Below are 13,691 nucleotides of genomic sequence, written 5' to 3' on the forward strand. Positions count from 1 at the left end.
GCCTGGTGCAACGATTCTATTGTAGGACGTTGCCCAGGCCCAGACTTCAACAACGCTAAGTGATCATTTTAGCATTGTTGCAAGTTTCTATTTACTTGTGCTATCGTTATTTTTATTTTGTATTTTGGCTTCCATGCACATAGATTTGGCTGTCGAGAAGGAGCTCCGGTAGGCGACGATGGCTGCCAAAAAAAACGAGTTTTAAGGCCTGTAGGCTACTGTGTTGCAAAATTTTGTGCCGTAAATATTATTTTGAGGCAAAAATGAAAGATTATAATTAGGCTAAAAGCGAATAGCAGAAATTGTTATATTGCAAAATGTGCAGTAGCTTACATGACTTTAAAAGGGCACCATTGACCCCCTGCCCCTCCATCTGCAGAAAAATTGAGGGCAGGGAGGCATCCGCTTCCCCTGCCCCCCCCCCCCCCCGCTTCCGGTGCCCTTGGTGTCATGGTAAAGCCATAGCGACAAAATTAAAACAATGTAAGTTAGCAGAGTCTTTTGAGTCTTAAGGGTTTTTATCAATAATATTTTGTAAATTTTCGATAACTTTGTAAATTTTATGTTGTATGTTATTCACTCGCAGGATTTACATTGGCATGATGCGCAAAACATCGATGAAGCAATCAGTGGCGTATTTAGAACGTTTCTTAGGGGGGGCCAAGACATTGTGTCAGTCAGCCGCGTAGCGGCTGACTTGGCGGCTGGATGCCAATGGGGGTCTCGGAGTAGTACACACGGGGTAGTTTCAATGGTAGTAGCCTACACAGAAAGCTCAAATTCGTTGAAAATGGATGGCTGTTAATCGGTTCAAATTTTTCTATTTGGGTTAAAATTAGATTTTTTGACCCTTTTAATAAGGGTGGGGTATACCAAAATGTCATATGATGCGTCAGAACGGGGGGAGGAGGTTAGATAAAACCGTCAGAATACTGTCAGGCAGGGGAGTCCAGAATCAAGAGAGAATCCGTAGAAGTAAGTTACTGTTCCAATCAATGAACCAACAAAAGATATCATCACTTCAGAACATAGGCTAAACAGTAAGTTAGTCCTTCCGACCTCGAATACCTTTTGAAAATTCTCGGCGATTTGCAACGACAATTTACAGTTCCATGCTATGGCTGCGCTTGGAAAATCTATCAATAACTGCATCATACTCGAGTAGAATATCCTTGTTTAAATACATCTGAGCTAGACCATCCAAACGTGGCTCGGCCATGGTCGTGCGGTAATAATTTTTCAGGTACTTTAGTGAACTGAAACATCGCTCATTGGAGGCAGTTGTAATTGGAAGCGTAGCAAAGATTCGAAATAATTTATGGGTAATCGGATTAGTGTCGAGTTGTTCAGCAGCTTGACACGCATCCAGAAGAGTCGCAGGTCGTTTATCCACAGAAACTGCAAGCCAATTTGCTCTCCATCTTCGCAACTCAATGGCATTGAGTTGTTGAACCAAAGCAATTGCTTGGTTCAACATCCAGCATTTCATGGTAGAAGTCGAAAATCTCGTCGATCGGCAGTCCTCATCTTCATAAATCAATGACGGCAGAAGTGTGCTGACTTTAAAAGCTAGCGAGCAGTGCTCATTGAATCTCTCGTGAATTAGTGCCATGCAATTGTCAAGAAAAGGAAGAAAAACTGTTTGTTTAAAATAGATCTCCCCAGTTTCAGCTGGAATGTTAGGTTGATGTTGTTGTCTCTGAGGTGCTCTCCGGGGCATTCGGATTTCTTCGCCAAAACTGAGCAAGCCTTGCCAAGAAGTTGGTGAAAAAGCCTATTATCGCTCCTTAGGTCTTGCAACACAGTTAGTACGTAGCTACTAACATTCACCATTGCAGAATTCAACGTAGCCTAGTCTATGTGTAACTTAGGTCCTTGCAGGAACTTATTTGTGGTGCTGCAGCACCATTAGACGAGCCGCCACTGTATGCAGTGTATACTAATGATTGCTTGCGTAATTAAATATTTTTAACTTACTGTAATCAAGATTAAACTAGAAGTTGATTTGGAAACTCAGAATAATATTGGCAAATTGTATCGCAAAAAGTAGCTCGCGCTACCCAAAAAGTAACCCCCCCCCCTCGCGCTAGGATGAATCATCCAAGCAATTATGTCTTCTGCTACAATTTTTTTTTTGCAAAATTTGTAACTTATATATTTTTATTTTTTTTACCTGATCATTAGGGGGGGCCATCGCCTCTTATCCTCCCCCCTAAATACGCTACTGGAAGCAATAAGTCAACTAGTTGGTCTTTGCTTATATTTTGACTTTTATCAGATGAACGTTGTAACGAGTGCTAGATATAATAATAATAGGATAATTATCCTGATGAACATACAAACTTTTCATGTTTAATATTTCTGAATGTGTGTAGTTCATAGGCCTACCATATTTTCATCGCCTAAAAAGAGGACAAAAGACTGGCTGCTCTCTAGCAGCCTTCCAGTGTAGTCCGGGAACATCGTGAATCTGGAGTGGTAAAAGGATAGACCCTCGGCCCCAGAAGCTCAGACGACGACGACGAGGACACGTTTCGCCAGCGGATAAAATACAAGTAGAATGTTACGTATGAATAATTTTTTACATCTTTTTGGATAAATTATAAACGTATGCAGGAAAAGTTACAGCAAAAAAACAGACACAAAAAAGCCGACACAAAAAAACAGACAAGTTTGTTTTGTTTCTCGAAATCCGATTTGTTGGATTTGTGCGATAAAATAATAATGTGACGTGATAATGTCATAGAAATGTGACAAATCAGGCAATATCTGCAGGTAGCCATGCCTTAACTTTTTTTAGAAAAAAAGATCAGCTTTAACGAAATCATAAAATTACTTGCACGAAATAGAATTGCAGTTGTGCACGGCGGTTAATGAGATGCTAAGGACAGACTCAACTAAAAGGCTGTTTCTTTCCTTGTACCATTGTGGCTGCATCATAGATCAAAGTCATTCTACATTTGCACCCACATAAGTTGCAAGTATCCATGCCACGATTTATTTTGAAATAGGCTATATGTTATGCTTAGTGCACTTTGGATATTTTTTCGATTTACTTTACTTGACGAATTAGCCAAACTATTGTTGGTAATCAGCAAGGTTTACAAGCGTTGAATCAATACAAAATAGACCTGGGTAAAATAATAATTGTTGTAAAGCTATGAGAACCTTAAAATGTAAATATGTCAAACTCTTTTGCAAGTTTTTGCGTTTTTAATGTTTTATTTCTTTGTGATTTAGCCTACTCATTTTTTGTTTTTACAATTTTTTTAGTTTGTCCCATTTTTTTTCATAAATTGATTGATCAGATCTCCCCAAATGAGGAAATTTTCTCACAAGTGGATTTGCAGCTCCACTCGCATTCATCGCTGACCACTATTTGGTTACTTAAAGACAATCGCAAAGCAATGTATTATGCTTCAATGAACGTCTAAGATTGTTTAGAACAGCAGATCAAATAGTACGTCAATGTGTTTTTGAAAATCTATTAATCAGAATGTTGCATTGGTACAGAAATGGTAGGAAATTGCGAAAAAGTCACATAACAATGAAATCCTGTTGAAAATATGAGCAAGAAAACTGAAAATGTAAAAAAGAGGACACTTGAGCGTTTTTGGGTGTTCTCGGAGGACAATTTATTTTTCTTCAAAAAAGAGGACAAATCCTCTTAAAAGAGGAGATATGGTAGCCCTAGTAGTTCATATAATATTTAAAAACCTTCACGCTCAAAACAGGTCACCTGAAAGAGTTAAATAAGCAACCTGCATGAACTGATGTGCCTAAGTTCTTGTTTGAAGCAACTTGATGAACTGACCCCACTGCATCAATCGCTCCAACTTTTTGTAGCGCCACCTATGCGATGTGAAACGGTGTGCTTTCATCCACTCTGCTGTGCACCAGCGCGATAAACACATGTGTGATTGTGTGAAGCTCCTCTCTCATCAAATACAATTGGGATTCTGAACGAACCTCTGCACTGGAATGTTGGTGCTGCAATCAGAACTCAGTGCATTGCAGGGTGCAAGTGGATAGTGCTTGATGCGCCAGTTTTTTTTCGTCAGGAAATTGAATTGCTGTTGTCAAAAATCAGTTCTTACGTGGATTAAGAATTTTATGTCCACAAAATGCATTGCATGACCCAGTCTTCAACTTTGCTTTTGTTGTTGTGATGATCAATCCCACTTCTGGAAAACTGAAAATAGAAAATCACTGGTGATACAATAGCTGCAGGAATGCGATTTCAGCCCATTATCAAAGTACTTAAAGAGTTATCCAGAAATCCATGGTTATATTTGGTATTCTGCACTTTTATATTGTCTTATCTGTTTCAAGCAAAGCCAAGTACATCATATGAAGGTGAGTACAAGAGATGGCTGAGAGTGTTTAGGTTGTTATTGCCGGCTAAACTACGCATTTGATAGGTGCTGTGATTTAGTTAACCAGGTTTGAACTTGGTGTGACAAGTTTAGAATTAAAACAGAAGTACAGTAACAGCTTAGGCTACTAGTTATGACTTACAAAAAAGGCTTTCTCAGTGGTAGGTCAAAGTCTTCTACAAACAAATCGATCCAATGTAGGCTATGTATTTTTTGTTCGATATATTTTTAATGATTTCAATTGGCAATACCGGTACTTATAGTAATGTATTATTATTCTAATTCATATTTTCCAGCAAAATGGCATTCAAAGGGTGATGTTATTCGACATGTTCGATCTTCTGGTTCCAGTAAGGTTGCACCAATACAACGTACGGTAGCCTTTGCACAGCTAGAAGTTTAGTCTAAAATTTTTTTCCTTTGTTTTTTCTTCTAAATTTAAAAAATTCTACTAAGATGTTACGACCATGTCATATTTTAAACTGATTATCCTGCTTTGGCATCTTGCTTGTTATAATCTCTATGTTTTGTCGCTTCCTTTTTTGAGACCTTTGCTGTGTTTGGCATATATTGTTTTTCATTGCAATGATCAGAAATAAAAACAAACTGAACAGATCTGCATATAGGGATGCATATATACAAAAAAATCACAATTTTTTATTATAATATCACTAGTTTTTAATTCAACCACTTCTGATTAAGTTTTAGCCTAAATGTTAGCAATACCTGACAGAATGAAATTGCTTTAGATATAGCACCTTTTGAATTTTTTGATGACATCATATGTGACAAAACAATCTTAAGCCATGCCAGAAAAAAATTGCTCTGGTGCATCTATTGTCTTTCATTATTTCATAGTTTAAATGCTGTAGTATTGATACAATAAAATTTGGTATTTATGCCTTTGGTAACTTTTACAATTATGATTTGTAAAATTCTGTATTTATTATAGTGAAATTCCATAATAAAAGTCACCCTACAATAGAAAATGATCATGCTGAAACCGAAGGTAATGTTAGGTTAATTTGAGCTGATATTTGAAGTCAAGGTTGAAAATGTGAAAGTATTTTATTTGAAATTTGAGATTAAGCACTATATACTGTCAAATTGTTTACTTTTGATGAAATACTGATATAATACATTGTACACATATATATATACAAAGTGGCTATGGTATATCTATTGCACTGGTTGCCATGGCTTCGATCAGAGCATTGTTTTGTGACAGGTTTTGCTAGGGTTAGGGTTTTGGTTTCTATCTAGGACTTCAAAATTTTGTACATTACAAATTTTGTCTTTAGTGGCTTTAAAGTTTTTTTTAAAAATTGGAGCAGAATTCTTTATTTAGCAACACTAGTGTCATAGATGTTAAGCAGTATCTCAATTATAGGCTAATTTATTCATCATGTATGAAAGATACACGACTTTGAATGCACAACAATTGTACTTGAAAAAGTTATCCTCTGATGTAAGGAATTCACAGTGACCATAGCCACTTTTTGAATTGTAAAACTATTTTAGATTTTTTTTAAAAATATTTTTGTATTTCCAGAGAGGTTTCATGTTGCTTCAGTCAACTGGTCAAGGGTGGCAAATCCTTACATTATTTCTTTATGGATTGTAGTCGCTGGGTTGGTCAAGATAGGTAAGTATTCCTTTAAATTTAAAGTGGCGTTAGTGTGGCTGTTTATGGTAATTAGATAAGGTTATCACTTGTGAATGTAATTTTTCTTGACGTTGTCATCTGCAGTAACTGAATCTGCTGTTAGTTTTTATATGTGAACCAAAAACAAAATGTAATGTTACTATTGGGTGAGCTACTAAAGTAAATTGAACTTTTTGCTACTGCAAAGGAACAGTGTGGTGTTTAATCTGTTTGCCTGTTTACACTTTTGGTCTAGAATTTTCTCACAAGCTGCTGTACTTTTCTAAAGTTTATTGTATATTATATATACTTGTGGAATTAATACATATGTCCTTGTCCATTGTCTAACTTATTCAAAGCCGAGTTTTTCCTAACCTTGTTTTTGTACTAAGTGCACTTTAGTTGTAAGGGTGCAATTTTTCATGAATACTATTTTTGCTTGCAGGGTTTCATATGATGCACAAAATTGTATCACGAGTTCCCGAGAGCTGTGTTTTGATTTGCGTTGGCCTGGTTGTTGGCGGGGTTGCTTATTCAATCAACAAACACCATCGCATTGAACAGCTTCTATTCAATCCTGATACCTTCTTTCTGTTCATTTTACCACCCATAGTAATGGAAGCTGGATATTTTATGCCCAAAGAAGCTTTCTTTGAAAACGTCGGAACTATACTTACTTATGCAATTATTGGAACTATTTTTAACACCATAGCTATCGGTTTATCTTTGTACGGAGTTTACTACATAAATCTAATGCCAGGTTTGTGTGGTGTTTTTATCCTCCTTATAAATCGCACAACTATGCTAATGTGAAACAACTTTGAAGACGCTGCAAAGCAAGTAACAACGGAATTCAGTATGAAACGAGCATTACAACAAAGGTGTCACTGAAGTTAAAAGCATTTCCACCTTAAAATTTTGTCTTATGATATGATTGCTTGATGAAAGAATAATTTCCGGGCTGCGTATCTTTTTGCGCGCCATTCATTATTATTAACCATTAATATTACAAATTTTTAAAACTTAACAACCTCACGGCAATTAACATAATGTAATAACATGAAAATAAACTAAAAATTACAGACGTTGTCGGCCGTACTCACTACTTATGTTAGCCCTTTTCAAGTAACCAACCGACTGATGTTCTTCATAAATTGAATACAAAACTAATCTACATACACAAAAATCGAAAAAAGAAGCGCATAAGAATGAAACAGCAATACCACATGACGCTTAATTGCGCAAGGAAAAAACACAAATCAATGCCGCAAAATTACATGAAGACATTTAGCAGATAGGAGGCTCTTTATTTGAAAAGTTATTCTGTCCAAAATTCTTTAAACAATGTTGCATCATCATTCGAACGTGAAAATACGAGTTTCTTGGTGCTTTTACCTGCGGTATACTGCCATGTCCACTGTCCAGGTAGTTGAAGATTTACATTGAATAGACGGTAATTAAAGGAAGCCAATCTTCAGACATGCCTTTACGTATCTTGCCAAAGACACAGCTGGATGCTCTTGAGTGGTGTCGAACCAGTGCTCTTTTGCACGTCGAACCAGCTATCACCATTCAGCTATGCAGCCGACGCGGTATGCTGTAATTTGAATAACAACTTCTTTGAACCTGCATGAAATGCCTGTTTTGCAACATTTCAACCGATATGCGTGCATCAAAATTTCAAAGAATGTCGGAAAACCGTCAAGTTAGAAATGGAGTAAAGTTTAACAAAAATAAAGTTTAAAATTTTCCAAGTTAAAATATGTCCCAGTGACAACTAAAATGTTTTAGCATTTTACTTTGCGCATCCCTTGAACAAAATTGATAAATATATAAGCTATAACCTGTTGCTGTTAACATTAAGTACAGTAGTTCTATGGTACGTTATTTATTGGCGAAGCTTATGTTTTGTATACTTAACACTTTTACTATTTTAGTACTTTATGCTTGTTTCACTATGCCAATAATTTTAGATATGTTTGTTTTTTTAAAGGAATTGAAGACCTCAATATTTTACACTGTATGTTGTTTGGGAGCATCATATCAGCAGTGGACCCTGTTGCTGTTATTTCCGTGTTTGAAGAAATCCACGTGAACACGATACTTTATATTTGCGTCTTTGGCGAGTCACTCTTAAACGATGGTGTTGCTGTTGTAAGTATGATTAATTATTTTACTATGGTTTTCAAATTGACCCTGTTTGCAAACCAAAAGTGAATTTTTTTAAGCTGTATTCAAAAAGCCTAATAAACCCTGAGCTCGATGTTATTCAAATTGGACTAGAACATGTCAAGGTAATCTAATTAAAATAGGAAACTAGCCCATTCAACGATCAACAATTTCCATCCAACGGAAATTGATGATTTATTGGGAACATTTTGCTTCAATGAAGTCTAATTATTTTCTTATCTCATAGATTTAATAAAATTAATAGCGTTGCATTGTATTTGCAAAAATAAAAGCGCTCTTTTTCGTTTTTTCTGCAGGTTCTATTCAAGATGTTTGAAAATTACATTGAAATTGGTCAAGAGAACATTCTTCCCATCGACATTGTTTTGGGTTTGTTATCATTTTTCGTTGTGGCAATTGGTGCCTTGTTTATCGGGATAACATTCGGTTACCTTGGTGCTTTCATTACCAAGTACACTGTTCACAATCGAATCATCGAGCCAACTTTCGTCTTCGTTGTCTGCTATTTGAGTTATCTCACAGCCGAAGTCTTCCATCTATCAGGCATTATAGCGTAAGTTTAATTATTTCTATTGTGATATCGCCTTTGTTAGCCCAATGTTAACTGTTCAATGAATTAGATAGAAAATTGGCATGAAGCCTTGATACGCAACGCAAAACCGCCATCTTCAAGCAAAAATGGTCATCCCAACCATTGGAGTCGGTTGGAGCATGGCGTAACCGCCTGTTCACTGGTGTAGGACGCCTCAGTGCAGACATGTTGCGTTGGGGCTTGACAGAGAGTGCTGCCTGTTAATGTGGTGATATACCAACGGCAGGCCATATAATCAAGGATTGTCTGCTGCACAGACCTCTCTACTGTATGAAGGCCAGAGGTTTAGTTTCTGTGGACGATGACACCAGGTAATGGCTAGTCGGCCGGTGCCCTGATATTTAGCGACAATACGAAAGAAGAACTCGATGCCGAAGTTCGGCTCAGATCACATTACCGTTCTCTGTTTACTCTGAGACTGGGAAAACCTCTTCTGAAGCTTCGGTCTGACTCTCTTACGCTTGTGAAAAGCCACCCAGTAAGCAAATCAGCTCCTTTCTGCATTAATTCAACGTCTTTGGACTTGAAAAATAATTATCGAAGAAGCAAAAATTGCTGCTTTTCTAACTTTATAGTCGTATTGTCTATAGCCGCTGGTATGTGCTTTCATCTTGAAAAAAAAATTTTCCCGTTTTTTTTTCCAGAATCGTCTTTGCCGCTTTCACTATGAACTCATATGTGGAACAAAATATTTCCACCAGATCTCACACCACGGTCAAGTACGGAATGAAAATGCTTGCCAACATTGCAGAGACAATTATATTCATGTTGCTTGGCATAGCAGCAGTCAGTGATTTTTGGCAATACTGGAACACTGGATTGGTTTTGTGGACCCTTCTGTTTATCACCGTATACAGGTTCATAGGTGAGACATATTAACGTATATTAGTACAACCAAAGTAAGTTGTGGTTAACTTATTGACCTTTATGAAAAGATTTATGCCCGGAAAGTCAGAATAAGGCTATCCAGGGCTTGTATCGAACTTGGTCTTTGTCTGGTCTTAACAAATCACATATATCCTCTATACTACGCCAAGGTAGCAAGTCCGTCGAGGAAGATCAAAAAGTGAGTGATTGACCCTTTTATACCTTGAAGGGAAGTAATGAGTCCGATTCGATATTGAAAACCTCAAAGGACAAAAATGTTAGTTTTATAATCTCACATGAACGTTGAACAACCTCATTGGTTATACAACTGCAGCAAAGCGATTGTTCTATTAGGAATGTACATGAAAAGATAAGTAATTTTTTATAAGATGGATTTACAATAAAGATTGCGTTAAGTTTAGAGTGTCTGCTACTATTCGGTGAGAGCCTTTTTCCGAGAGTTCCCTATTCGGTGATTTTTTGAAAATTATCGGGTACCGTAGCCTAATTATCATTGCAGCTTTTACATCATTTTAACGTCGCTAAACGTTGAAATAAGACCCTAACCCTAAAACGGCAATGATAATTAGGCTACGGTACCCGATAATTAAAAAAAAAATTGAAAAAATCACCGAATAGGGAACTTTCCGAAAAAGGCTTTCACCGAATAGGGAACTCACCGAAACGGGCCATTGCTAAGTTTAGAAATACTTATTGTCACCAAGTAAAAATGGTGCGAAACCTCTGTCGCATCATATTCTGTTCTGAGGATGAGCACGAAGTGTTATTGAAGCAGAACTTTTAGTTTTATTTTCTATTTCAACGAATGAGCGCAAATGCAAAATCCTTATAAACGTTTTTATACTGAATAGAATTAGTTATTTCATTGCACTGATAATAATTGGCCTGGTGGCATTTTAACTGCCCGAACTATTTTAGTATGTTACCAGTATTTTTCTGATAGTTTTTATTTACGTGTATAGTTCAATATGGGCTTTTATAACATGAAGATTGAAGAGTTTGTCGTCGTCGTCGTGTGAGCCTCTGGGGCCGAGGGTCTATCGTTTTTGGGTCTGCTACTACTCGGCGAATCCTATTCGGCGAGTTCCCTATTCGGCAATTTTTTGAAAATCCAACGAAGCCTTCTGTAAATCCAACGACGCCTTCTGTTTATTTAGAGAATTTTGTATTTTATTCCACAATATCGTTTCTTTTGCATTCCGACAAAGAAAAATAAATTAAAATGAAATTTAGCGAAAAATGTTTGAACTATTAAATTAAAATGTTTGTTCACATAAAATTGACATGTATCCTAAGTCATCCACCTTCTTTGCGTCATGTTTATGTCATTTACTCTCCGAAAAAGGCTGTCGCCGAATAGGGAACTCGCCGAATCGGACTCGCCGAAACGGGCCATTTCGATCCTTTCACCACCCCAGACTCACGATGTTCCCGGACTACACTGTTCCCGACTTAAAGAGTCCAAAATGGTCATTGTCCCAGTATGGCCCTTTGCAAACAACCGTTAAGTGGTGTATGATTGAATGACATGCGATTAAATGGCTGTGTACTAAACAAAGTAGACATTCCTACTACAGTGTTTACATAGTTCAATCTAAAATTCGTATAAATCTTCACAAGTGATCATAACAAACGGTTTTTGATGTTACTATTTGTATTTCACGACCTCAACATCCAAATTAATTGTCAAGAAGGTGTGAGGTGCATACGTGAGGTGGGCACGAAAAGCTAGACTTGTGAAAATCATAAAGGTTGCTGAACTTCAGTTTGCGTGACTATTTGTTAGTTTCGTTGAACTGCAAAGTCAGGGTGCATTTAGCGATGGACGTATCTTTTGTAAAACCGTGTGTTCTTTGCTAGAGCAAATACTCGCTGCGTGTTTGTCACGTATTCACAATTTGATCGTGTGAAGAAACCGATAGAAAATATAATTGCAAAAAATAAACCCAGAGACACTCTGATCATCGGTTGTCAAGCAATTTGTGCGAAGTCGTAAATTTAACACGTTAATATTGGTTGTGTGACGTCAAAGTTGAGTTGAATTGGCATAAGGCAGTGGTTCTTAACCTTTTGCCTTGTCGGCACCACCTTGAAATTACCAACCAGTGCTCGCACCCCCTCCTAGGATTGCCGGAAAAGTAATAGTTGCCTACAGTTCGAAATTTTTGTTGAAACTTGCTAAAACAACTTTGCTTCTTACGTCGTATCATAACAAACCTTAATAATTCAGCATCCCCGCACCGCCTAGGAACAGGTCTCGCACTCCTTAGTGGTGCATGCGTCCCTGGTTAAGAACCCCTGGCAAAAGGCATTCAAACGACTTTTAGAATTCTGGTAACTTCTCACGAAGTGCCAATAACAGATTTTTTTTATGTCAATTTGGAAAATATCCACACTTTAACGATTCACGCAAAAAACAAATGTAATGATAAATTCCTTAGTTGATCGGCATGAAAGGTGGGGCATTGACCACTTTTTTGCATTGATTCAACATTTGCAGACTTTTTCTTCAGGTCAAGACATGTTTGCCCCGTCGCATGGTTTCTAATGCAGGTCAGGTTTCCGATTGTCAATTCCGAAATCTCACCCTAAAAAAGAAAGGTCTTTCTAATTGATAATACAATGTATGAATGGAATAATACCTGAGCCTTATTGTTTATAAAGGTTACCTCATTAATTCTCTATCAATATGAAAGAGATCCGGTGTTCTGTTATCCTTCTTTAATTACGTTATTGTCTCTTAATCATCGTTTGTTTGGTAATAAAGTCATCCACTCTATGGACTTGGGCAGTGCCGGTTTACGTACAAAGATTCTCCATACAATGTTTTAGCTTATTTTTGAAATGTGGAGTCACTAATGAATATTGGCGTCGTAGCTTTGATGCGACCTTTAAAGAAGCTTTGATGTTTTTATGTCGATTTTGCGTCGCTAGATGTTTCATTTGTGGTGGCAAACTGGAAGTTAAGTTCCTCCACGAGGCAACCTTCTACATTTTTAAGCAGAGGCTAACCTAGAGAACAAAATCCCTTTAACGTTGATTCTACGTCTGCAGACATAGATACAAAGCGATGTTATTCTGTTTTTCAATGCAATTCCAATGGTATTTAATTTATAAATCACATTAGATAACGTGGTTAGAATGTAGTTAGCTGGTGGTTCGTGTGAATAAGCAAAATGTACATAGCCTACATTTTCAACTAAGTTGTATTGTTTGCATGTCCAGGTGTGTATTCTTTGACGGCTATCGTCAATCGGGTGCGTTTGGACAAGATCAACAAGGTGGACCAGTTTGTGATGGCTTATGGGGGACTGCGGGGCGGTATAGCCTTCTCCCTTGTGTCGCTAACTCCTGCGGAACACGTTCCAGCCATCAAGTCGATGATCTGCGCCTGTATTGTCGCGATCCTCTTCACTTCTTTCATCCAGGTGATTCGTATGATAAAGATGTCGATCTTGATGAGCAAGCCGACTTCACTGGCTCAAAGCCTCCACAAGCATGTGAACTTGCCAGGATTAAGTTCTTAAAGAAGCTTTCTCGGTCCGACGATGAAGTTTTCCACGATCAAATCAGTGTGACTGTGATGGTGATAGATGACAAAACAAAACTTAATAACTTTTGTTTCTACCTACAAAACTCATCAATAAATTGTACAGGAAATGCAATTTTGATTTGGGCCGAAATGTAAATTTGTCCAACACAGAAATTCCGGCTTATCCAGACTATTCCGGCTTATCCAACACAGAAATTCCGGCTTATCCAGAAATTCCGGCTTATCCACATCCAGACTTATTGAAAGTTTATACACTTCAATTTTCAATTAAACGAAATGGTTCAAATGAACTCGTGTGAACTTTGGCCGTAGTGGTTTTAAACAATGTCATACAGGTTGCTAAGAAACAATGAGATACCTTACCAATAACAAATATTCTACAGTAAATATTTCAACAATTTAAACCACCCCAGACTGCAGTATTCGTCATTTTTGCATTGATTCCAC

At 37.3% G+C, this 13,691-nt stretch overlaps 1 protein-coding gene across 3 annotated transcripts in view; it reads left to right on the top strand.

Annotated features, from left to right (window-relative positions):
* Positions 1-3,982: 3,982 nt before the first annotated feature.
* Positions 3,983-13,691, top strand: part of LOC145772242 (sodium/hydrogen exchanger 3-like) — a 29,718-nt gene continuing 20,009 nt past the window's right edge. For all 3 annotated transcript variants that reach the window (XM_082584096.1, XM_082584098.1, XM_082584097.1), the window contains exons 1-9: positions 3,983-4,356; positions 4,673-4,747; positions 5,329-5,385; positions 5,929-6,021; positions 6,467-6,781; positions 8,015-8,175; positions 8,508-8,764; positions 9,448-9,668; positions 12,917-13,119. In XM_082584096.1, the coding sequence (XP_082440222.1) occupies positions 4,233-4,356; positions 4,673-4,747; positions 5,329-5,385; positions 5,929-6,021; positions 6,467-6,781; positions 8,015-8,175; positions 8,508-8,764; positions 9,448-9,668; positions 12,917-13,119 (1,506 nt within the window). In that variant the 5' untranslated portion in view covers positions 3,983-4,232. The remainder of the gene's footprint in view (positions 4,357-4,672; positions 4,748-5,328; positions 5,386-5,928; positions 6,022-6,466; positions 6,782-8,014; positions 8,176-8,507; positions 8,765-9,447; positions 9,669-12,916; positions 13,120-13,691) is intronic.

This window comes from Aplidium turbinatum, chromosome 6 (assembly GCF_918807975.1).
Source record: "Aplidium turbinatum chromosome 6, kaAplTurb1.1, whole genome shotgun sequence".
Classification (NCBI taxonomy): domain Eukaryota; kingdom Metazoa; phylum Chordata; class Ascidiacea; order Aplousobranchia; family Polyclinidae; genus Aplidium; species Aplidium turbinatum.